The sequence below is a fragment of the Panicum virgatum genome, chromosome 7N (genome assembly GCF_016808335.1).
Source record: "Panicum virgatum strain AP13 chromosome 7N, P.virgatum_v5, whole genome shotgun sequence".
Taxonomy (NCBI): domain Eukaryota; kingdom Viridiplantae; phylum Streptophyta; class Magnoliopsida; order Poales; family Poaceae; genus Panicum; species Panicum virgatum.
The window spans coordinates 45,525,285-45,549,670 of NC_053151.1; the positions used below are offsets into that span (position 1 = coordinate 45,525,285).

Sequence of the window (24,386 nt, forward strand, 5' to 3'; positions counted from 1 at the left end):
TTAGCAAACAAATGAGATATCATCAGCCTCAAGGGTATTTCAGACTTTATACCACTCAGCTCAGAAAATCGGCTCAAAATAATCAGGATTGCCAAACACTCAGCTTATTCAGACAGCCGATTCTCCAGACAGCTGGCTTATCTCAGAATCCTGATTCTCAGAAAAGCGAAGTCCAGAAAAGCGGAAACAAACAGGGCCGATGCCTCCTACCCAAAAAAAAGACAACTATGTTTAGGGTTCGTTTGCTAATGGAAAAAGTCTTTTTCGCCTCCCTCAACTTTAACCCGAATCTACTTTTTCTCCTTATACCACAAAACCGTCCATTCAGCATCCTCAGACTCACAAAACCGTTCACATAACCTCCCTGAGCGGTTTTAGGGTGAGGTGGTAGCGGTTTTTCTATTTTTCTTTTATTTTTTATTTTAACTAAATCTTTGAAAAATCACAGTAAATCACAAAAAAATCATAAAAGGGAAAATCCAATTTTTTTTGAACTCCACATAAGTAAATCTACGTATTGAATATATTATATAATATACTTTAGTACAATTTTTTTCTATAGTTTTATATATATGATTTTTTGTAATTAATTTATAGTTATAGTCTCCATCATCAAATTATGATGAAAATTTTATGGTGGACTAATCATTATATGATTGAGCTATAGTAAAAAATTTATAATTATCGAATCATGTTTGACTGAGTTATTGATTTATCTAGGTTTAACTATAGATTAGTTTAATCAGCCATTCATGCATCATGTGATGGTGCTGCATCATGTGATGGTGCGGCAGATCTGCATGTACTAGCTATAGCTATAGCTTCCTTCCTCGGCCGTCCTTTCTGTAGTTTGTTTGTAATTTGCGAGACGAATTTTCATAACTTTACAAGATTTCACATCAAATCAAATCAAATCTTTGAACCCATACATAAAGTATTAAATATAGCTAAACAAAATAACTAATTTAACAGTTTGTTTGTAATTTGCGAGACAAATTTTTTGAACCTAATTAATTCATGACCGGACAATAATTACTAAATACAAACGAAAGTGCTTGTTACGCATGTGAACAAAGACCAAAGCTTGTTACGAGAACAATATCAAGGCGCTGTTTGGTTGCGTGTTATAAAAATTTTGAAAAGGCATCTTTCTATATTTGAAATACTAAACATAGACTAATCATAAAAATAATTACAGAACTCGTCTGTAAATCGCGAGACGAATCTAACGAGCATAATTAATCCGTCATTAGAGGTTGTTTACTGTAGCATTACTGTAGTAATTTAGCATCTGATTACAGCCTAATTAGGTTCATTAGATTCGTCTCGCCATTTACAGACAGCAGTCGCAATGCGTTTTTTATTTCGTCTAGATTTAAATCTCCAGGCGAGTGCCGAAAAAAAATTGAAATTTGGAATTTTGGAACTGAACACGGGCCAACTTGTAGATCAATGAGCAGTTGTACACGATCCCCAGAGCAGACCAACTTTCTTGAGAGGGAGGAAAAGACTAGTGCTAGCTAGTGAAAAAGTGATGGTACGGTGGTGGAGTAGCGAAAAGGAAAAGCAGGATTGGATCGGAAGCCATTCTTTAAAGCCTAGTGACCTAGCTGCCTGCTGTGCTAGCTGTGACTGTGAGACGATCGAGATGCCCTAGCAGGCATATGCTTGCTTGGCGATACGGGCTGTGTTTAGTTATAAAATTTCTCTGTCCAAACTTCACTATTTACCTATTTCATCAAATCTTTTACCTCATGAAGTATTAAATGTAGGTAAATAAAAAAAACTAATTGCATAGTTTTGATGTACACGACGAGACGAATCTTTTGAGTCTAATTAGATCATGGTAGGACAACAATTAGCACAAACAAACAAAAAATGTTAAAGTGTGCTACAGTACCTGATGTGGTCCTATTTACCATCATTTTATGGATTTAAACACAGCCACCTATACTAGTGTGGCATGGTATTGGTAGCACAGCATTCTTTTCTTCCTTCCAAAGATCCGCCGTCCCCCAAAACTTGCATTGCATTGCATTGCATGATGAGATCCCTGATTATTGTTCATTTGTTCGCAGGCAAAGGGAAAACTGCTCCAGGGATATGTGAAATCTGGAATCTCGCGGCCGAGTTACGGCGGGGTCGTCGTCAACTCCTTTGGAACTTTTGGGCTTGTTGGTTTCCCTACCCTATTCCATTCTATAAAAAAATTTCGTATGCATGATGTACTAAATGAAGTTTATTTGAAATTTTTTTCAAGAATAGGTGTAACTTTTCGCGACGAATCTAATGAAGGTAATTAATTGACGATTTGCTACAGTGGTGCTACAGTAACCGTTCTCTAATCGTGCGCTCAGATGCTTCATTAGATTCTTCAGGTCACTAACACGGGGTTCTTAAATTGGTTTTATAAACTGACTTTGTTTGACATCATAATTAATGGTCAAAATGTCACTATTTACCAGCGTAGCGCAAACTAAACGTTGCTTTGTTCAAACAAGAGCCCGGAGGGTGGGTACTGTTCCCGGATACCCTGCCGCTGCCCCCGAGAGAGACAGACACAGAAAGAGAGGCAGCAGCAGCAGCAGCAATGCGCCAGTTTTGTGGGCCTGGTCCCGCCCCTGCCCCCGCAGCGCCGCGCGTGGGCCGTGGCTTTTCCTCGCGGCCCGTAGCCAGCCAGCAGTTTACTTACTTGTACGCTCAAGTACGCGCGCGCGCCAGCACACCGTATATATACGGGGATTCCGGAAGGCCTTGGGCGATCAGGTTCGTCCGTTTCGGATCCGAGAGCCGAGAGGCACTGCTTGTGGTCAGGATGCTCTCCCACCGGCATGGCGCCAAGCTTTGGGCCCCGGCCGGAAGCGTCCATGATTATGATTAGGGATGGCAACGGTTATATACCCGTCGGGTAGTGGCCACACATACCCGTACCCATTAAGATTAAATTTTATCCGTCGGGTTACCCGTACCCGCATACGGGTAAGAAAATGATTCCATACCCGTACCCGCGCGGGTAATTTTTACCCGTCGGGTAACCCACACCCGAAATCATACCCGAGTATTACATGTAAATATTAGACATTCACATAAAAAATAAATCATTATAAGCTTCATTTCAACAAGTTAATGGCTCATATGGCTTAACATGAGTTAGAGAGGGTTCAACAATATATATATATTAGGAGGGTTTAATTGGATTTGAGATAAATTCATAGGTCATATGGGCTAAAATGAGTTAGATACTTAGGCTCATTTGTTTTTCCTGTGGGTATTTCTTACCCACGGGTAGGCGGGTATGGGTAGTATAAATCCGCACCCGTACTCGCCATATCCGATGGGTATAGGATTTTGTCTAATAATATATTCATGGTAGAAAATTCATTTCATACTGGCCTTATTATCGGATAAAAACCGTCGGTTACTCGATTTCGGTACCCATTGCCATCCCGGACCATGATCAATGTGTGGAGCGCAGTCAAACCGTCAAAGGTGAGCCAATGCATGCAGGCGGCCTGCAGTGGTCTCCCCTCCGTCCTCTCTGGCACTGGCAGTCGGACGCGCGGTGCAATGCAAAGCACACCCGGCCATAGGCTCCCCCTGCCTTCCTCCTCCTCCGCACATGGGCTTTGTTTGGCATTATGACCCTGTTTAGTTGAAACGCAAAAAAAAAATTCAAAAGAGTCTTACTAATTTGAAGTACTAAATGAAGTCTATTTACAAAACTTTTTGCACAGATGGATTGTAAATCGCGAGACGAATCTAATGATGCTAATTAATCCATGATTAATCCATAATTAACGGATGATTATTGTAGCATCACTATTGCAAATCATAGATTAAGTAGGCTCATTAGATTCGTCTCGCGATTTACAGCCCATCTATGCAAAAAGTTAAATACACTTCATTTAGTACTCCATATATGTGTCGAAACATTTGATGTGACGTTTTTTTCGTTTACGGGGTTTATGGGTAGGAACTAAACAGGGCCTCTATAAAAATAACACACACATTTCTCAAAAAAAAAATCACATACATGAAGTATTAAATGAAGTCTATTTGTAAAATTTTTTTAGGGATGGGTGTAACTTTTCGCGACGAATCTAATGACGGTAATTAATCGATGATTGACTACAGTGATGCTACAGTATCAACCTCTAATCGTGCGGTCAAAGGCATTATTAGATTCTTCAAGGTCACTAGCGCGGGGTTCTGGAGTTGGTTTTATAAACTGTCTTTATTTGACACCGTAATTAACAGTCAAAATGTCACTATTTATTAGCACGCTAAAATCTTAGCGCGAAGCAAACGAGGTCATGGTCCCGGTCTGTATCAACACACAGGGTTACTATTTGGATGAACCATGGAATGGTATATAGCCCTCGATTTGGTTCCTAATCTCATCATGACATCATCCATCCACCAACACGGTCTAATCATCATCCACGAGTTGCAAGAGTTAAATAAACTACGAGAAAGTATAGTATTATTATTCCTCCCTCATGTGGTAAACACCTCTCGAATAGCCGCGAAGCTTTTAGCCACCGTCGTTATAGCTTTAGTTTTCGTGGTGCCAAAAAAAAAGCAACGTACCATCCAGAATTGTAGGCAACAATATAAATGTAGTAGCAACTTGCTAGCTGCTCCACCAATATGCGAGAGATTGCAATTACTCCTTCCGTTCTAAAATAAAATAAGTGCGCCTCTAGAGTTTGGGTGAGCGATCAATGTTAGTGAGAAATTATATACTCCCTATAAATATGATGTAATCATTACATTTGAGAGGAGAGAAAGTGTAAAAGGCAATTAAAATTAGGTGGTTCCATTGCTAGATGTGCACTTAGGGCCCGTTTGGCACGGCTCAAGACAGCTTCAGCTTCGTCACTGTAGCGATCTTGTAGCTAACTGTAGCAAAGCCAGGTGAAGCTTCCAAAATCTGGCTTCACCGACTTCTCACCTCCTCACGTTGACTGTAGATGAAGACGTCCTGCGCAGCTTCGATGAACAGTGCCACAGCACAGTGCAGCACAGTACCGATGAAGTTGAAGCTCCTCCCGACAAACTGTGCCAAACACACCCTTATTTTGAGCAAATTTTTGGACAGAGGGGCGTATCTAACAAGTACTGCACTGTTGGTACGTGTAGCAGTTGCGGCCGGGCCTGAGAAAGGATACGGGCCGCGTGGCTTCAGGGTGGCCGCATACGGGCGAGTCCGGGGGTCCCCCGGGGCAGCGTCGCGGCGCTCTCCGTCTACAGGACGCCCGCCGCTGGCCTCCCCGGCCATCCCCAGCGACCGCCAATGTTCATCGACACCTTCAACAGCGGCCGCGCGCGTGGGAGAACCCCAGCCTTTAGCACAAACATTCAGAGCAGCAAAAAAGGTCTGCAGGGTTTGCGGCGCAATCAACGCTCGCACTGCATCACTGGTGAGTGGTCAGCTGCTAGCTCTTGGCTTTTACTAAGAGCCCGTTTAGTTCCTAAAAATTTTCGCGTGCTAGAGTAACTTGCACTGTTTGACTATTAATTTAGAGTATTAAATGTGGATAACTGACAAAACTCATTCCATAATCCCCGGGTGAAAGCGCGAGACAAATCTAATGAACCTAATTATACAATGATTAGACAATATTGTGCTACAGTAACCAACCTCTAATGATAGATTAATTTGCTTCAATAGATTCGTCTCGCGATTTCCCGTCCATCCGTGTAATTAGTTTTATAATTAATCTATATTTAATATTTCTAATTAATGGTCAAACGGCTCCGACTCTAAAAATTTTTGGGAACTAAACCGCCCCTAATCTGCCTACTGGCTCTGGCTACTCGTACCATTCTGGGAGAGGGAGAGGCTCGATCCTAATTTTTAAATCACCCTATTCTTATCTGCTTCTAACCTATTTTATTTTGTTTCAACTTATTAAATTAGCTGAAATTAGACGGATTTTCCCCCAAAAAAAATCAATCTGTTCGGCTGGTAGAATAAACAGTGCTCGACTAGTAGAATGAATAGTATTGAGTGAAAGAAAATAAACCGAAATAAATTAAGCCGCTGTTCATGAGACCAGCCGAGCAGAGCAAATATCCCATCGATCGCCATCCATCATAACCAGATAGATATTTTTGGATATCTTTCGTCGGGCCACACGATGGATCATTAGCGAAAACTTATCCGAAACCATAATCAGCTCGGGCCGTCGCTCATCCACGCCTTTCTCGACCCCGATGGCGACTGGAAAAAGCAGAAAGGAGAGGGCTTCCTTCAGCTGGCCTGGCCTAGCTTGCCCTTGAAACTTTTGATATCAGAAGGTTCTAGAACCTCCAGCTACCACCCGTGTCCGAAACCTTATCCGAACGCGTACGTACAGCGACGGCGCGGGTCTACCTCCCGAACGACCTCCGCCCAGGTTTTCCTAACCAACCGTTTGGACCGAACCGGCGCCCACTGGTTCCGGTTTACCGGACCGGTTTGACCGGTTACTGGTAGAAATCGGTCAAATTCAAATTTGAATTCAAAAAACTCAGTTCAACCGGTTCGTACCAGTATACCGGCCGGTTAGACCGGTTTACCGGCCGGTTTGACCGGTTTGAATTCAAATCCAAATTTAAAATCGCATGTGTAACCGGTATACCGGCCGGTTAGACCGGTTTACCAAGTGGGCCTTAATGGGCCGTCTTATTTTTTCTTTTCTTTTTTGTTTTAACTTTAAATGCCCAAAAAGTATGTTAAACGAATGAATTTTCGAGAAAAATTGACACCATTAAATTCTTCGCACCTTGAAGTATTTTTAGAAATTTTTTAGAATTTTTTTATTTTTTTGAATTCAAATTTAAATTTTGAATTTGGACCGGTTTGGTACCAGCCCAAACCGGAACCGGACCGATTTGACCGGTAAGCGGTCAAACCGGACTGGTTTGACCGGTAACTAGTCAAACCGGACCGGTTCCCAACGGTTAGGTGAACCCTGCCTCCGCCCTCCTGCAGTCCTCCATCCATCTTCGTCTTCGTTGGATAATGAATACCCTTTTCCCCCTAAGAAGGTGGCCCTGCTTTGCCGATCAGGTGGACTGTTCATAGCTTCTTGGTGTAGTACTAGTACCAGCTGCCGATTTGCTGCTGCAGAACGGAAAGGGAGAGGGACGCTTTCCGGGGCTGAAAATGGAGGCAGCGTTTGCAGCCATTATCTGCTTGACTACGCTGCCTGGGATACCACACTTTGGTGGTTTCCCTTGTGCTTTGTGTTATCAGATTCCTACTCCCTCTGTTTTTAAATATATGACATCAATGATTTTTTTTCTTCGTTTGACTATTCATCTTTTCTACAAATATTTATGCAAATAGCTAAATTTTCAAGTTAGATTTAAGAGACTCTTGATAATAGACGTAAAGATATTCATTTCACTTCATTTAACTAACTGATTAATCAAATAATGTTGGTCAAAGTTGAAGAAAAAAGTCAACGGTGTCATATAAAAAAGAACGAAGAGAGTACTTTTTCAAGCAGATAATTTCCTTACCATGATGGTTAGTAGGAGCATCTGCGCAACAAGAAACGGACTTATTTAAAAATCAAGGGGTAATTATCAAATAAATATAAGTCAAAACTAGTTCTCCTTTTGTTCTGAAATGTAAGATATTTTTATTTGTGCAAAATCAAATTGTCCGAAGTTTGACAAAAAAAAAATTATAGAAAAGAGTAATAATATTTTGAATGTCAAATAAGAACAATTAGATCTCTTATGAAATATATTTCAAAATTTACTTATTTGATGTGTTAGGTGCTAATATTCTTCTCTATAATTTGATCAAACTTAGATTCATTTAACTCGGAACAAAATAAACTGTCTGATTTCCGACCAATAATAGAAGGCACTCTACATCCATAAATATCAAGTCTTAAGTCTCCCTTTTTACCGTAGCAAAAGTTATATTGATCATCACGTTTTGCCCTCCCATAGGTTTCAGTAAGAATTTGCAAAGCGCGGACGTAAGAATTTCTTGGCCCAGCTGATTTCAGCTATCAGAAAATCACATAATAATCCTGTGAATTTCTGCCACAAAACCTCCACCATGAAACCCTAGCACCCGGGATCAGGGGGGAGTGCGGCGGTGGGCCACGTGTCGGCGAAAATTCCCTGCCGGCGATCGGGGCCGTCCATTTCTGCGGGCGACATGGACGACTATTCATCCCGTCTCTGACCATGATCACAGGCGCAACAGTATCAGCGGCTGTTCATCCCATCTCTGACCATGATCACCTAGCCGAGCTCAGCGCCCCTCCATCTCTCTCCCCCATTCTCTCTTTCCCCCCAACCAAGATTCCCGCCCCCTCCGCGGCTCCGCCCCAGGCTTGCAGCTTCCCCATTTCGCTAGCCCCTAGCTCTGGGCCTCCTCTCGCTGTGCGTGCACAGCGAAGGAGCGCAGGCTCGAGTTGTAGGGGTCGCTGCATCGAGGAGGGCGCGGCGCTGCAGGAAGGCTGCAAGGCTGGCGGCTTCTGCCCACTGGGCGTCGCCCTGAATAGCGGAGATTCCCATCCCCATTTCCCAATTATGGATAGCCAGCAGCCAGCGGGGGAGGACTGAGGCCGCTCGCCATTGCTCCCATTTGTGGTAGGCGCCTGGAATTCCTGTCCTTCCGCTCCTAAAAATCCTTCCAAGACTGCTGGATCTTTTCGCTGCCGTGAGCCCGGGGATGGAGAAAGGCGGGATCTTGGCAGCGCCTTCTCCTTCCTTTCTTGTTTCCTGCCTTTTTTTTTCGTTATCCTTTATTGATTGATTCTTGATTGCATTTGTGAGTCCGCTTAGCTCTCGTATTCATTCTACAGCTGCTTGGTTAATCTTTTCGAGGTCCCTCTGTTTTTATTTTTTATCTTGATGCCGAAGCGAAGGGTTCTTGATTTTGGTTAGCAGAGTAGAGTTACAGCCAGCCGCCAGGCAGGGTTTAGCTCCTTTTGACTTTTTGTGTAGCCCCCTTCCCCTTTTAAGTTCGATCCTAGCATCGGCAAGTGTGTTTGCTGTATTCTTTTTTACCAGAAAAAGTGTGGGTGATGTTGAAATGCGATGGAAAGCGAGGTCCCGTTCTCGTACAGACAATCTTTGGAGGCGTGATCGATGGCTCCCGATGTTTTTCCTTCAGCATTCTTTGAGATTTTGGAGAAACGCCATGGAAGGAAGTATTGTTCGTCTATGCATTCCATACTTAGCTAGAACAAGTGGTTGAATTTTGGCTACCCAATACCAATTCCTGGTGCCGCTTTTTTGGACCTTTTGTTTCTGCTTTTCTCTTTCATAAGAAAGTACATGATGCCTTTGCCCAACTTCGTTTTCACTGCCGACTACCAAAATCGTAGTGTAGGTCCTACCTTATTCTCCGAGATGAGACAATCATTACAAGCAGTGGCCATGTGGATTTATGCCAAATCCTGTGTTTAAAGAGAGAATTTGTGCCATCCTTCACCTTCAAGGCCCTGATTTCTTGAATTGTCAAGTCGACATTGCCTTTAGACAGCCTGAGCCTGGGCTTTTGCCGATTCCTCTTACCTGTTTATTTCTATATCAGAATATCAGATGCGCCATTCAAATGGATCGTATTCTTCGTACAGCTGATTGGTGGTGTCTGCCTATTCTGTCATCTTTCAGAGACACTAAATTCAGGCTGCTTTGTTTGCGTGGCTCTCCTTGCAATCTTTCAGAATCTATTCCTGAAGAATACCAAGCTGCTCCACAACTAGCTGCTTGTTCACATATGTGCTCTTGACCATAGATCGCCCCATCCATTATGAGTCTATGAATTGGTAGCACATTGACAGGATACGAGCTTTCGAGTCATTTCCTTACATTTCCTACCTTTGGCCTTAGGTTATTAGACTCGAAGATCATGTTCTCTGACTTGGTGCCTCTCGGTTTTAAGGTCGCAGCTTGTCCTACCTGGTGTAGCTTAGCAACCTGTTCAGCAAAATGAGGCCTTCAGATGACAGGGCGCAGCTCTCAGGCTTTGAACAATCAGAAGAATCAACACTTGATGTGGAGGGGCATTGCTACCACCAACAGTCATTCCCTTGTTCTCCATCAATGCAACCAATTGCTTCTGGGTGCACACACACAGAGAATAGTGCGGCATACTTCTTATGGCCGACATCAAACCTACAGCATTGTGCGGCTGAGGGGCGCGCAAACTACTTTGGCAACCTTTCAAAAGGACTCCTTCCCAAGTCTGGCAAGTTGCCAAAGGGCCAGCAAGCAAATAGCTTGCTTGACTTGATGACTATAAGAGCTTTCCATAGCAAGATATTACGCTGTTTTAGCCTTGGGACGGCAGTGGGATTTCGCATCAGGAAAGGGGTTCTGACAGATATCCCTGCTATTCTTGTCTTTGTTGCTCGCAAGGTTCACAAGAAATGGCTTAATCCGACCCAATGCCTTCCTGCAATCGTTGAGGTTAGGAAACTTCAATTCATATGTATTTTAGATATTGCACTAGCTTGATTTTTTGTGCTTTGAATTAGTTTTGTCATGGTCTGAATAACTTTCACTTAGTCGGATCATTGACAGGGTCCAGGAGGTGTTTGGTGTGATGTTGATGTTGTTGAATTCTCGTACTATGGCGCACCAGCTCAAACTCCAAAAGAGCAAATGTTCACTGAGCTTGTTGATAAGTTGTGTGGCAGTGATGAATGTATCGGTTCAGGATCTCAGGTACACCTCTGTTCTTTTCTGCATTGATTAATTTTCGAACCATATATCATGTGGATCAATTAGATCGTATTACCATCTGCACTTGTGCAGCTGTGCACAATAATTGTATCAGACAAAACCCTGTACTACAAAATTGTACTACTGATTTGTAAGGGGACCATTCATTTTTGTCAAGATTCTTCTCGAGATTTTACCAGTACAAAGGGGGAATAAAATGCATGGCATGCATATGCTAAGGACTGACAGTTACTTTTTCAGTTCATCCAATCATGTAAAATGCCTGGTTAAAGGAGGTACTATAATCCTGCAAATGTTCAGTTCATCCAGCTGGATGTTCTAATAAGATATTCCAACTAGTTTCCCCTGTCAAATGTATGCTATAGCGGCTAACACATACTCATTCTCCTCAAAACACACATCATCTGAGATGATGCAACTGAAATTTGCTACTATCATCTGAATTACCTTAGTCATTGATTCTCTTTGAAACAAGCACAAAAGCAATGGATGATTGAAGATGCCATGCTTCTGAAAATTTCCTCCTTACGGATCTTGTTTCATGGTTTCAGGTTGCAAGCCAGGACACTTTTGGAACTTTGGGTGCCATTGTAAAACGGCGAACTGGCAACAAGCAGATAGGTTTCCTAACCAACCGGCATGTTGCGGTTGACTTGGACTACCCAAACCAGAAGATGTATCACCCACTGCCACCCAACCTTGGGCCTGGTGTTTATCTTGGAGCTGTTGAAAGGGCAACATCTTTCATCACAGATGATGTTTGGTATGGAATTTATGCTGGAACAAACCCAGGTAGAGCAGTTACAAATTACCTGGTTAATATAGGAAACAAAATATTGCTTACAGCTTTAATTGCTTGGTTAATTTTGTGCCTATTTAAAATTTCACAAGATGCCATTATTTCTTAATCTATTCATATCAAGCAAAGTTTGACATTTGTGAGTCTATTGAACTTTGTCAGTCAAATTAACACCAACTTGCTCTTCAGGTTGCTACTTGCAAACAAAGCAGCATTAGTTTTATTTTGAGAAAAAAATATAGGTTAGGCTTTTTCTGAACAAATAAAATAAAGCCTAGTTTTCGCCATGTTACCCATGCAGTACATCTACCTTATATATATATATATTTTTTTTTTGCCGAAGATTCAAAATGATGTACATAATGTTCTAATTCCCAAACATACATGTCATGTTCTAATGAACTTGCAGAGACATTTGTACGGGCTGACGGGGCATTCATCCCATTTGCTCATGACTTTGACATCAAGACTGTCACAACTACAGTTAGGGGTGTTGGTGACATTGGGGATGTTAAAGTTATAGATCTGCAGTGCCCGCTTAATAGCCTCATAGGTAGGCAAGTATGCAAAATTGGCAGAAGTTCTGGTCACACAACTGGAACTGTGATGGCTTATTCCCTTGAATACAATGATGAGAAAGGAATAAGCTTCTTCACTGACCTCCTTGTTGTCGGTGAGAATCGCCAAACATTTGATTTGGAAGGTGATAGTGGAAGCCTTATTATCCTGACCGGCCAGGATGATGAGAAGCCACGTCCTATTGGGATAATATGGGGTGGCACAGCAAACCGTGGGAGGCTAAAGCTTACATGTGACCATGGCCCTGAAAATTGGACCAGCGGAGTTGATCTTGGCCGCCTTCTGGACCGTCTTGAACTTGATCTTATCATAACCAATGAATCACTCCAAGGTTTGGTCTTTTGCAAACTCAGTTCTATGTGCTCAACTTGTTTCCGATTGTCTGTTCAGATATCTACAAAATTCATTATGCGGTTCAGAATTGTTATTGCAAAAATTGAATCTGTACGCTTTTGTTTCCATGATACACAACTGACAGAATTTTATCGTCAATAAAGATGCCGTGCAGCAGCAAAGGCTTGCGATGGTGGCTGCAGCTAACTCTGTCGTTGGGGAGTCTTCCATAGTAGCCCCTCCCGTCCCAGAAGAAAAGGTTGAGGAGATGTTCGAGCCTCTGGGGATCAAAATTGAGCAGCTGCCTCGACAAGAAGTTCCGGCCACTGGAACTGAAGGGGAGGATGCAGCTGTGACCGACGTGGAGGAGCACCAGTTCATCTCAAACTTCGTCGGTATGTCCCCTGTGCGCCAAGACCAGGACGCTCCGAGGCAAATCGCCAACCTGAACAACCCATCAGAGGAAGAACTGGCCATGTCGCTGCACCTAGGTGACCGGGAGCCCAAGCGGCTGCGCACCGACACAGAAGCCGACCTTGACCTGGAGAAGTGAGGTGCTCAGTTCAGCGTCGCTACATTCAGAAATCAGATCTAGTCCGAAGATCTCCTGCGGTTCAGCAAATTGAACCTGCAGCGTTAGCTTAAACCAGCATGCTCATGGCAAATGCATTAAGGTGTACCATGGTGAAACTTGATTCAGCACTTGTAGGATTTTAGGTGGTATCTCTGCAGTTTTGCTGTGCTCATGAGACTTGATTTACACAAATGCTGAATCCCCTATCATGTTAAAACAATGTAGGGAGCGATGAAGTGATATCTTCAGCACTGTTTTCCTATCATTATTGATGAGTTTTGTCTCTGGAAATCTCGTGTTTTTTAGTAAGAAATCTTTTGTTTTCACTTTCTAAAGTAAAAACTGCTGCTTTTACAAGTACTCTCCGTTCTAAATTATAAATTATTTTAGCTTTTTTAGACTTTTATTAAAGATACATAAGTACTATATAATTATATGCATTTAGAAAAATCAAAATTATAAATAAAATATATAATATGGTACCTTTTTTGAGAAATATAATATGGAACGTAACGTAACGGAGTAGCATGTATAGCATCCCTTTGTGACTGTCTCTATGGGCCATGGACGGACTAGATGCCGAACTCCAGATGTTGGACGAATATGCTGAACGGACGGCCCAGATCTAACTGTATTAAATCCTCCGCAAAAAGCTTCGTCCATTCGATTTTTTTCATTCAGAATCAGAAGCAGCATTCACTGACATTTTGGGACCGCCACGCCGGGAAACTTCATCATCGTACTGAAGTCTAAATTAGGACTCCTCTGAGGCGATCTCTCCCTAACTACTTCTAGCAGTAGTCACGGATCGCTGGGCCCAGCAACACGTCGGGTACTCCTGTCAGTGAGGGAGGCAGATCGCGGGCGACGGTGGGAGACGGATCCACGTGGCCGCTGGTTGCTTCGCGTATCTCCCCTTCGGCTGGGCGTTAGAGTACGGGACGGGAACGGGATAGCGAAACCCTCACGCCGCCGGAACCCCACCACCTCCCAAATCCGGAAGCGAATAAACAAGGCAGGATTCCGGCCGCGGTCCGTACCCCAGCGTCGGCGTCCCCTCCAAACCTTGCGGCTTGATTCGCGCGATCGGAGCTCGTTTGGCGGGAAGGCTCTCGCTCTCCTGCCGGCGCTTCAGCTGGAGCAGTTGCGGGGTCGCTTAGTGTTCGGGTGGGGGCGTCAGAGTTGTCGGCCTTTTCTTTTCGTTTCGGAGCAAATTTCTCGCTGCCGCAGCCAATCGGGACTGCTCCTGTTCCCTATCTATTGCCCAATCGATTTAGCTTTTGCTCTGATTTCCCCCCAAAATCGCGTCTCTGCCTATTTTTTACCCAAATTGCTATCCTGATTTCGCTGTGTTAGTCTGGCGATGCAAACTGCAGCTGATTTCGGGAATATTTTCAGCTTACCCTGATTTCGCTGCAATTTGCTGAAACCGCTGAGCCGTCGCTGCTCGCGTGATCTGATAGCTGCTGAAGCGGGGGCAGTTGCCGCTGGCTGCTGGTTGGGGGCTGAATTTGGATAGACAAGTCTTGGAAAGGCGCAACCTTTTTTGGTGACCATGACGCTACTTGAGGAGTTGATCCGGGCGATAGAGCTCTGGCTGCGGATTGTCAAGGAGCAGGTGCCCTTGGTCGATCCAACCCTTGACCCGGTGCTACTTGTTCCTGGTATTGCCGGCTCCATCCTTGAAGCTGTTGATGAGGCTGGGAATAAGGAGAGGGTGTGGGTGCGCATCCTTGCTGCAGAGCATGAGTTCCGAGAGAAGCTCTGGTCCAGATTTGATGCCTCCACTGGTATGAGCAACACTCTTGTTCACCAATAATTGTGGTTTAGATTCAATTGGCTAATTATACATTGACTTAATTATTTAAACTCTAATGTTAAGTACTGTACCGACTGACTTACTTTGGACATGAATTGAAAAGTAAGGACGTGAGAATATTGAACTAACAAAAATGGCAGAGAAGCATGTACTAAAGTCACAAATGTATGGAAATTTAATTTATTTTTCTTTGGTTTCATAAAAAATATCAGCTGATCCGTTTTAATTTATGTTTTTGTCCGATATTATTATTAGATCATACCCTGTTTCTATGTCATATGATTTGAAGTTATTCTAATGGAGCAGGTAAAACTGTATCTGTGAATGAGAAAACAAGAATAACTGTCCCTGAGGATAGGTATGGTTTGTATGCCATTGACACATTAGACCCAGACATGGTAAGACATTACTTTTTTGGGAGCTTTTTTGTTGTTTTGTTATTTTTTTAAAATAGTTTCACCTCAATCAGTAGCAGCTTGTAGAAGTAAATGTTTGTGATGTCTTTTTAACTTTCTGTCTCTTAGCTCGTGGCTCTCATCATGTGCTGCTCAGTTTCTTGTTATAATAGCCATGTTGCTGATTATTTTCTCTCTGTCTGTTGTTGGCTTCCGACTTATTACTGTTAGTGCTATCTCGGAAACTGGGACTTTGAAGCCACTTGACTATAGATTCGACCCGAGCCCCAATAAATTGCTGTGGTTCTCTGATCTCATAATTGACTACATTTTGGTAACAGATCATAGGCGATGAGACTGTGTACTACTATCATGACATGATAGTGGAAATGATTAAATGGGGATATAAAGAAGGAAAAACTCTCTTTGGGTTTGGTTACGATTTCCGCCAAAGCAACAGGTAAATTTTGCACTTTGTTCTTGTTTTATTTATGCTATCCACTCCGTGATCCTTTACTGATTATTAACAGTCACAGTTTTATGAGTTTATGAAATTGATTATGGATTTTCTCATTGGTGATTTAAGTATTGTGGAGTTTTCCATTCTCTGCTGGGACACGTTATGTTATCTTGATTCTTTTTTATACTGTTCTGTTCTTCAGGCTCTCAGAGACACTTGACAGATTTTCCAAAAAGCTGGAGTCAGTTTACGCAGCTTCTGGTGGGAAAAAGATAAATCTTATTACTCACTCAATGGGGGGATTGCTTGTCAAATGTTTCATATCTCTTCACAGCGATGTCAGTACTTCTTCATGTATTTTGGATCTTTCCTTTAGATTTTTCATGTTCAATGTCCTGCGCAGCTGCGCTGGCTTCAAGACTATATCTCCTTTTCTGAATAGTGTTGTTTTTTCTTGTATAGGTATTTGAAAAATATGTTAAGAGTTGGATTGCAATTGCTGCACCATTCCAAGGTAATATGTGCTTGAGCACCATTTCTTCCAACGTTATTCAACTAGGCTGCTAGCAAATTTTACTTGACAAAGCGACCTTCTACTGGTCTACAGGTGCCCCTGGGTACATAACTACTAGTCTGCTGAATGGAATGTCTTTCGTCGAAGGATGGGAATCAAAATTCTTTATTTCCAAGTGGTGTATGCAGCAATTGGTATGCTTTGATATCCTACCCATTCATCCTGATCCTATCGTCTGTGTGTTTCATGTGGATACCACAATTTTTTCATTTGAAAAGAAGGCTGAAAACATTTTTTTTCTGCCTCAGCTACTTGAGTGCCCATCAATCTATGAGTTGTTGGCAAACCCAAACTTCCAGTGGAAAGACACCCCACTGCTACAGATTTGGAGAGAAAATTTGGACAACAATGGTAAAAAAAGTGCCCTGTTGGAGTCGTATGAGCCTGCGGAAGCAATAAAGATGATTGAAAAGGCTCTTTCAAACAATGAGGTGAGTCATTTGCATTTCAAATTATGGTATGACTCAGCTTACGTTGATGCTTATTCTTTCTGCAAATTTTGTAATGGCAGATCATTGCTGATGGAATGCATATTTCTGTGCCCCTTAATTTGGATATATTAAAGTGGGCAAAGGAAACTCATGATATTTTGTCCAGTACAAAGCTTCCAGAATCAGTAAAGTTCTACAATATTTACGGGACTGATTATGACACTCCACATACTGTCTGGTACTTTCTCACCTGGAAAGTTCTGATTTTAGTTTCAGTTTTGTTCTTGTACTAAGCAGGATCTCCATCGGGCCCGTTGACATGATGGGATGATGTGTTAATTGCTGTTTACGTTCAATACTAGAGTGGTGCATGTGTCAGATTTTAGTATACTAGTAATTTCACAATACTAGTTGCTACAGAGATTGTAAACATTACTCGAGAGTTAAAAATGTCTCCAAAACCCAAACATGCTGGTAGAAATCCACGTAGCCAAAGATTATGGGATAAGGCACAAATATGATATAAACCCGCAATGTAGGATGACTACATATTTGATGAATAGCATCAACCTTCAGTTACTAATATGCATGTGTCTTGCAGCTATGGTAGTGAACACCATCCGGTTTCAAATCTTAGTCACCTCTTATATGCTCAGGTTAGTTCTTTTCCTTATTGTTGTGTTTTGTGCATACCTGGTTTCTGGCTTGCTGGTGCGCTGAACAATCAATCACTGGTTTGTAGTGCCTGAGGTTCTGAGCCATGTTTCTGTTTTCAGGGAAAATATGTCTATGTTGATGGTGATGGATCTGTCCCAGTAGAATCAGCAAAGGTCTGATACTTTTGTTGTTCCAGATTATTATTTGGGAGGAATTCTAAAGGAAATCGCTACTGAGAAAATTGTGTGAAATGTTTGTTTCCCTCGTTTTGCAGGCGGATGGGTTTAATGCAGTGGCAAGAGTTGGGGTTGCAGCTGACCACCGAGGAATCGTCTGCAGCCACCATGTATTCCGGATTGTCCAGCACTGGCTGCATGCTGGAGAACCTGATCTGTTCTACAACCCCCTGAACGACTATGTCATACTCCCAACAGCCTATGAGATCGAGAAGCATCATGAGAAATGTGGGGATCTCACATCAGTTTCCGAGGACTGGGAGATCATCTCCCCAAGCGATGACAAAACCACAAGGCCAGCCGAGTTTCCTCCTATGGTCGGCACGTTAACTGCAAGTCGGGAAGGCAAGGAGGGCATGCTGGAAGAGGCGCAGGCAACAATCGTTGTTCACCCAGAGAACAAGGGGCGGCAGCATGTGGAAGTTAGGGCTGTTGGTGTCAGCCATGGTGGGTAGGCGTAGGAACCACGTTGGTTGTTTGGCAGCTAAACCTCTGGGCACAGTGGCACACAATGTAAAGTGCATGTACATATGGGCTACGGGGCTCTGTAGGAAATCTGTGTTTAGAGCTGTAAAAATGTTTATTCTGCGTGTAAATGTTCACTCAGAACTAAATGAGCAAAGTGGTGTTTGGAATACGTCTCCCTCGCGAGTAATTTGCTTATTATTTGGTGTTTGAAAATTGAAATGTTAACCTTTCTAGCTGGTGCCTGTTGGAAAAAAAAAGGCTTTGTTGTAATCAGCTCTGTTGGATATGCCGATGCGTTTCGTTTGGCCGTGCAGCATATTCTGTACCTGTCATTTCTTCAGACGAGGGTCAAATAATGTGTTAAAAAGAATACTCAGAATATGCCAAATTTTCTCCAATAGATTTCGTCGCCTGAGATTTTTTTCATAATAATGATCCGGTCTTTCTTTGTTTTGGACTATATAATGACAGCTTGGTACATTTACACTCTTGAACTCAACGGGGCGCTGAAAATCAACATCCATCACCCACACACGTTTATCCAGAGGATGCAGGGTCAGAGAAGGAGGCGTGGAGTACGGCAATAATCAAGCACCAAACCAAGTACAGATTGATCGGAGATGCTTTTTCAGAGCACACACAAGGAACTCCAAAAGGAAAAAGGAAAAACCTATAGATCAGCTAGTGAAGTCCAAAGATCTACTAGTTTGCGGGTACACCAACACCATGATCATAAATTCATAACAAGGGCAAAACAGATACATTGATGTAAACAAAGACGCATCATGACTCAGAAACAGCTCTATTCGCCTGCATGAAGGATCAGTCTGGACGTTCTCTTCCCTGATGAGAGGTCAGAAGCACATGTCGAGCAGGCAGCAGCAGCAGATGGCCGCCAAGCTGCAGATCAGAAACATAGACAGGCAGAGACAGATCAGAGACATTGTCAATTAGCAGAGCACGAATTCAGAAGCGATCTAGGGGTAGTAAGTGGTGGCGTGCATGCCAGACAGACAGCCGACGGGTTCGTAGACGACGGTGTCAGGATATCTTACCATCCTTTCAAGAAGCCGTCGTTGCCCTTGGACTCCTGTGGCGGTGGGGGCGGCGGCGGGTACCCGGCCATGGGAGGCGGCGCGCCATAGGCCGGCGGCGGGTACCCGGCCATGGGAGGCGGCGCGCCATAGGCCGGCGGCGGGTATGCCTGCTGGCCCGGCGGAGGGTACGCCGTGCCCGGTGGCGGGTACGCTGCAGAAGCAGAACCAGCAAACTCACACCGATCAGATCAGAGCTACACAATTCCTCCTCGGAACGAAGTGTCAGGTCAGGTAGCAAGAAAAGCATGGACGGATCACGGGCGACTGGCCGACTGATCAGAACTCTGAAGTACCTGAAGGCTGGTAGCTCATGGCCTTCGTCTCTGCTCGGCCAACACCAGCTGGAACTCTAGGAAGCCGAACAGGGACTGATAACACAGGAGATGGTCACCTTCAAAGAGGCCAGTCCTTATGTAGGCACTGGGCTCCGAGCTGTAAAGCACGTTTTTTTCCTAGTGCCAACCTGCTCTGTTGCTTAGGCGCGTAGTCCAAGGAGGAACGGAAAACTAAAGGACAAACTGACAGCACCAGGCGTTCAGATTCAGAGAAGCCGCCTCGTTTTCTTAAATCAATGAAACTGGAAAGAAAAGATTGAAAATTCAGAGAGAGGCGCCGGTCGCAAATGCCATGCCACCTACCTGGCCACCTGCCGAATCAGCCGTCTATACTCGTCTTCTCCTACTGGCTAGCCCGTTCGTTGGTGGGTGGGTTCGTCTTCCTGAGAGAGTCCACACATGACACAACGCACGCAACGCGTCGTTGCGACTGCGAAGCCATGCATCGTGCTTTTTCAAAGGTCGGATCGGTGGCGCGCCAATGAGGAAGAGGGAGCTACGGCCGGCGATCTGCTCCGGCCGCCGTGAACGCGACTCCGCCCGGTTAGTTCTTCCGCCGTCTCTGCCGTTCCAATCTTAATTTATATATGCTATTCAAAAAAAATATTTATATGGATGTCTTCGTGTTGCTGAAATCAAATCTCTGATCATCTGCTGCAATGAGCGAGACAGAGACACTGCTCACATCCTTAACCCCTAAGCATCCATGGTCAAATGACAAGTTTACAAGACTTGATCTCTTCTTCTTCCGTTTGGACGTTTCCTGCTGCTGCTGCAGTCGCTTCGGGTTCTTCGGTTACCAGCTCCACTGTTTTGTTTAGTACTCTCGAACGGCGCCGCGAATCAGGTTCTTGGTTAGGTGAAGGGTGGGTTCGCGGCTTTGTTTCTCTATTGTGTTGAATAATTGATGCTCACGACGCCTATCTGGTCAAACTCGATGAACGATGCAAGCATATAGCTGAATGTTCAAACCCTTTGTGATGACCCCGGCCCATACATTTAAAAATGCTTCCAGATCGAAGGTCCTCTTTGGATTATCAAGATACTTTTTATTTTATTTTACCGGAGAATAAATCGAGGACAAACGCCAAAGTATAAGAAGAAAATTCACACAAAACCATCCCCTCGTAGAAACAAAAAAAAACAAATTATAAATTTTTAGGCTACTATTGTAGAAGTTTGTAAGAATGTTGTTCAAATTAAATGATGCGAGACATCAGCAATTTGGTGATATAGTAAGACAATTTTAAAGAGGGAAAAATGAAGAGGTTTCATCAAGATAAATTGTGTGTTCACTCTTTCTAAGACAATAAGAGGTTTCTGTATCCAATTCGATGGAATTAAAGGCCCTGTTTGGAGAGATATCCAAGGGATATTTTAAGGGCTAAAGAACAGCTCAAGGAAATACTCCAAAGACTACTACTTCCTTTGTAACTGTAAAATAAAACCTAGCATTGGATATCTTGCTTCCTCACCACACACACACACACACACACACAGGAAGAAAGCTACCTTCCATTCGATCATGGTGATTCACCGTGTGTTTAGTTTTCTCATTTTGGAATTTTAAAAGGAAATCTTTTTACATTTAAAGTATTAAACATAGATTAATCACAAAACTAATTACAGAACTCGCCTATAAATAAACTACGAGACAAATCTAATGAGCATAACTAATCTGTCATTAGCATATGTTTACTGTAGCTTTACTGTAGCAATTTAGTGTCTAATGACGGCCTAATTAGGTTCATTAAATTCGTCTCGCGATTTACAGTCCATTTGTGTAATGTGATTTTTTTCGACTACATTTAATACACCATACATGCGATTTACAAATCTTTTGGAATTTTGAATTTGGGATCTAAACCAATCAACGATCATGTGCTGGGCCCGCGGATGAGGGGGCAAGATTTAATTTCTTTTAGTCACTTTGGGAACGGTGAGTGGAGTTCTTCCCTTCCCAATATTAATTCTTTGACAGATCTCAAAATCAATTCTTTAGGCCACTATTTTTTTTACACGCTTGGTTTGCAGTTTGCGCATCCATACGTTCTGGGCCGGAGTTGGTTCAACTCCGGGTCGACCTCCTGACAATGTTCGTTCGGGCCTGATACGCTCCTAAATGGCTGGCCTTAGGGAATAGAGGCCCAAGTCTTATAGAAGCTTTTTTCTTTTTTTATATTTAAAAAAAATCAAAATTTCAAAAATATATATCCGTTTTGGAAAATTTCAAAAATACCCCCGGTCGCCCTATGGGGGCGACAGACCCTAGATGTAATTTTTTTTTTCAAATTTGCAACGAGGTCCATGGCCGAAAAAAAATGAAAGGGGGGCATGTCGCCCACCCCAGGGGCGACAGGGTCCCTCCCCCCTATATAAGCCCTGGCCCCATTCCCTTGTCATTTGAGTCTAAAAATTCAGAAAAAAAGAGAGGGATGAGGAGAAGAAAAGCGGCGAAGCTCGGCCGAATTTCGCACTTGTGATCTACCGGTAACTTCCGTATGAATCCGTTAATATTGTATAACAATTTAATTTAATTAGCGGATTATCTGAATTAGATTTGGTGCTTTAAAACACTCGTTTAGTATTACAATTTGAGTACTATTACAGACTTGTTTTTAAATTAATTTTGCATTAGAATAGAATTATGACAGTACCTTATTGAAATTGCAGCATAAGACAATAGAATTATGACAGTACCTATATTTTCACGCATCGATTTGGTATACAATATGTGCATTATTTAAATCATTATTCGTCATTTTGCGCACCACACTATAGCGCCAATGTCTTCATCAGGATCAACCTACATTCCGTGGAGCAAGTGTGTAGCCACCGTACCTGAAGGAATTGATGTTCCAATGTGCTTTTGCGGTTCGTTATGCAAGTTCATGCAATCTGAGGTTTTAGGAGATGACTACGGCATGAGGTTCTTTATGTGTGAGAACAACGAATATGATCCACCTAAGCGATACGGCAAAGACCGGGCCAAGGTAGCAGGACAACATACGCTATTTTTCTTTGTGACCTAACATTGAGTTATGATTCTAATTTTTGTTGGACAAAGTCTCCTCCGCCTCTTTGTGATTTTATGCAGTGGTTCGACACCGTGCAGTCGCAGCAGGCAAAAAACTTTGTGAAACAACAAGCAAGGTGGGCTGCAGAACGTTGGCGCCGAATGAAGCACGAGGAACAGCAAGAGGAGAAGCGCAAGAAAGAGTAAGAAGAGATCCGCAAGAGGATGGAGGAGGTGGATCGTAAGGCGGCGGCCGAACGTGAAGCTGACAGAGAGAGAAAGCGAGAGAGGGCACGCCGTGCGAAAGATGCCGGGGCCGAAGTAATTAGGAAGGGCAAATATCCTCGGTGCACTCAGTAGAGTAGTACCATGTAATCCCGTCATTTTACATTCCATAAGGCATGGTAGGTTTAGATGCAACAAGAAATTACTTTGTCGCGTGCACATGCCACTGCAATTAGTTGTTTGTGTTTTTAGTTGAGAGCTTGACTCTGTGTGTTGTAACTTTTACCATTAATTTACAGTTTTAGCCGGGAATCTATGAAATGTTTGAACTTGTCCTTAATATTTTCGGAGCTTTTCATGTCAATAAAATACTAAAAAACACACATTTAATTAATATAACGATAAGAAATAAGAACTAAGAAAATGCATTACATAATCACTGCGTTCGGCAGGCTGGAGCTGGAGGCTGGAGCTGGAATGCTGTGAGAGAAAAATACTGTTGGGCTGGCTGGAGCTGGAGCTGGTGGCTGGAGTGGTGTGAGAGAAAATTACTGTAACGCTGGAGGAGAGTAGACCAGCCGAACACAGTGAATGTGAACCATCAAATTTAACATCATAATACAACGATAATGAAACACACATCACACATGCAGTGGCATGGCAGAACCCGTTGCAAACTACGGTAAACAGATTCCAGACTAACCTAACATGACTTAGGTAATTTTAAAAAAAAACACAATAAACACAACGATGCAACATGTCACTAGCACTAGGACTACCACTAGGGTAGTCCTAGTAGCCGTACCCCACATAGCAAACTGTGTTGAGCCTTCTTTGTAGTATCCACCCATTGTAGGTGGTGCAGGCGGTGGTGCCGGAGGCGCAGGGCCCTTCTTCTTGTGACAAAGGCAGTTGCCGTAAGGAATAGTGCATGGTTCATCCTGTGAACCGGCAGCATTGTTGGTATCATCATCTTCGTCGTCTTTGTTACCCTCGCTCACTTCCTCATAATGGTTCACCTTGCATTCCAGATCAAAGATCTTTATCTGGAGGTACTCGATGAACTCCTGAACAGAATCAATTGGTGCAGGATCGACCCACCTAGTAAAACCACAGTTTTTTGGAGCATCGGAAGACTGCAAAACAAATTTCATGTAAGGTGTCTCATTGAAGATAAAGAAATAAAACAAACGAGTATTACCTATGCGTGTGGACATTTAAAGAAACGCCGACCGCCATCCATCTCGTCGGTGCACATCTGCACCAAGCAGTCCTCACCATGTCTGCATTTTGGCCACGGTTCTCTACGGTTATCTATGGCATATGGAACCAAAACTCCTTTCCAGAGGTTTATCTATGGCGCTAGATGTGCACTTAAAGACAGAAATGTCTACTCCATTTGGCCCATACAAAACATTGTAGTCACCATAAAATACTTGAAACTGCATCTTGCTCGACATATTTGTATATCACAGAATACTTATTGAGTTATACTCTTTACTTCACTACCTTATTAAATAATCCGTAAAAACTAAGTATGAAATTCAACTACAACGTATAAGTATTCATAACTACATGATGACACTCAAATTCTATACTGCATATGCAAAATTCTATTCTAAATCGTAATTAATTTATAAACACGTCTCTAATAATACTGCAATTGTAATAATAAATGCGT

At 43.0% G+C, this 24,386-nt stretch overlaps 3 protein-coding genes across 7 annotated transcripts; 2 read left to right on the forward strand and 1 right to left on the reverse strand.

Annotated features, from left to right (window-relative positions):
- The first annotated feature begins 8,208 nt into the window (after positions 1 to 8,208).
- On the forward strand, positions 8,209 to 13,260 carry LOC120680741 (protein NARROW LEAF 1). 5 transcript variants are annotated; one of them, XM_039962268.1, is made up of 6 exons: positions 8,209 to 8,604; positions 9,554 to 10,431; positions 10,546 to 10,689; positions 11,259 to 11,499; positions 11,916 to 12,416; positions 12,583 to 13,260. In XM_039962268.1, exons 2-6 carry the CDS (start codon positions 9,952 to 9,954, stop codon positions 12,969 to 12,971), a joined length of 1,755 nt encoding a protein of 584 aa, XP_039818202.1. In that variant the 5' UTR covers positions 8,209 to 8,604; positions 9,554 to 9,951; the 3' UTR covers positions 12,972 to 13,260. The 5 variants fall into 5 exon arrangements, with proteins under 5 accessions (XP_039818202.1, XP_039818203.1, XP_039818206.1 ...); XM_039962269.1 differs by having other exon boundaries at positions 9,905 to 10,431; XM_039962272.1 differs by having other exon boundaries at positions 8,212 to 8,604; positions 10,381 to 10,431; positions 10,531 to 10,689.
- Positions 13,261 to 13,929: 669 nt separating this feature from the next.
- On the forward strand, positions 13,930 to 18,160 carry LOC120681468 (lecithin-cholesterol acyltransferase-like 4). Its single transcript, XM_039962964.1, has 11 exons — positions 13,930 to 14,782; positions 15,118 to 15,209; positions 15,548 to 15,666; positions 15,869 to 16,004; positions 16,129 to 16,180; positions 16,274 to 16,374; positions 16,489 to 16,671; positions 16,752 to 16,909; positions 17,273 to 17,327; positions 17,448 to 17,501; positions 17,603 to 18,160. The coding sequence occupies exons 1-11, from the start codon at positions 14,548 to 14,550 to the stop codon at positions 18,017 to 18,019; spliced, it is 1,602 nt and encodes a 533-aa protein (XP_039818898.1). The 5' UTR covers positions 13,930 to 14,547; the 3' UTR covers positions 18,020 to 18,160.
- A 428-nt stretch (positions 18,161 to 18,588) lies between these two features.
- LOC120681469 (cysteine-rich and transmembrane domain-containing protein WIH2-like) lies at positions 18,589 to 19,606 on the reverse strand. The gene is made up of 3 exons (XM_039962966.1): positions 19,423 to 19,606; positions 19,088 to 19,280; positions 18,589 to 18,932 (listed from the first exon to the last, which is right to left on the reverse strand). Exons 1-3 carry the CDS (start codon positions 19,439 to 19,441, stop codon positions 18,887 to 18,889), a joined length of 258 nt encoding a protein of 85 aa, XP_039818900.1. The 5' UTR covers positions 19,442 to 19,606; the 3' UTR covers positions 18,589 to 18,886.
- Positions 19,607 to 24,386: the final 4,780 nt, after the last annotated feature.

Excerpts from the sequence above, each read along its gene's own strand:
- LOC120681468 (XM_039962964.1), top strand. The coding sequence starts at position 14,548 with ATGACGCTACTTGAGGAGTTGATCCGGGCGATAGAGCTCTGGCTGCGG. Across the intron at positions 15,210-15,547 it reads ACACATTAGACCCAGACATG|ATCATAGGCGATGAGACTGT; the intron begins GTAAGACATTAC and ends TTTTGGTAACAG. Across the intron at positions 16,181-16,273 it reads AATTGCTGCACCATTCCAAG|GTGCCCCTGGGTACATAACT; the intron begins GTAATATGTGCT and ends ACTGGTCTACAG.
- LOC120681469 (XM_039962966.1), bottom strand. Across the intron at positions 18,933-19,087 it reads GACGGCTTCTTGAAAGGATG|CTTGGCGGCCATCTGCTGCT; the intron begins GTAAGATATCCT and ends TCTGATCTGCAG.
- LOC120680741 (XM_039962268.1), top strand. The coding sequence starts at position 9,952 with ATGAGGCCTTCAGATGACAGGGCGCAGCTCTCAGGCTTTGAACAATCA. Across the intron at positions 11,500-11,915 it reads TTATGCTGGAACAAACCCAG|AGACATTTGTACGGGCTGAC; the intron begins GTAGAGCAGTTA and ends ATGAACTTGCAG. Across the intron at positions 12,417-12,582 it reads AACCAATGAATCACTCCAAG|ATGCCGTGCAGCAGCAAAGG; the intron begins GTTTGGTCTTTT and ends TCGTCAATAAAG.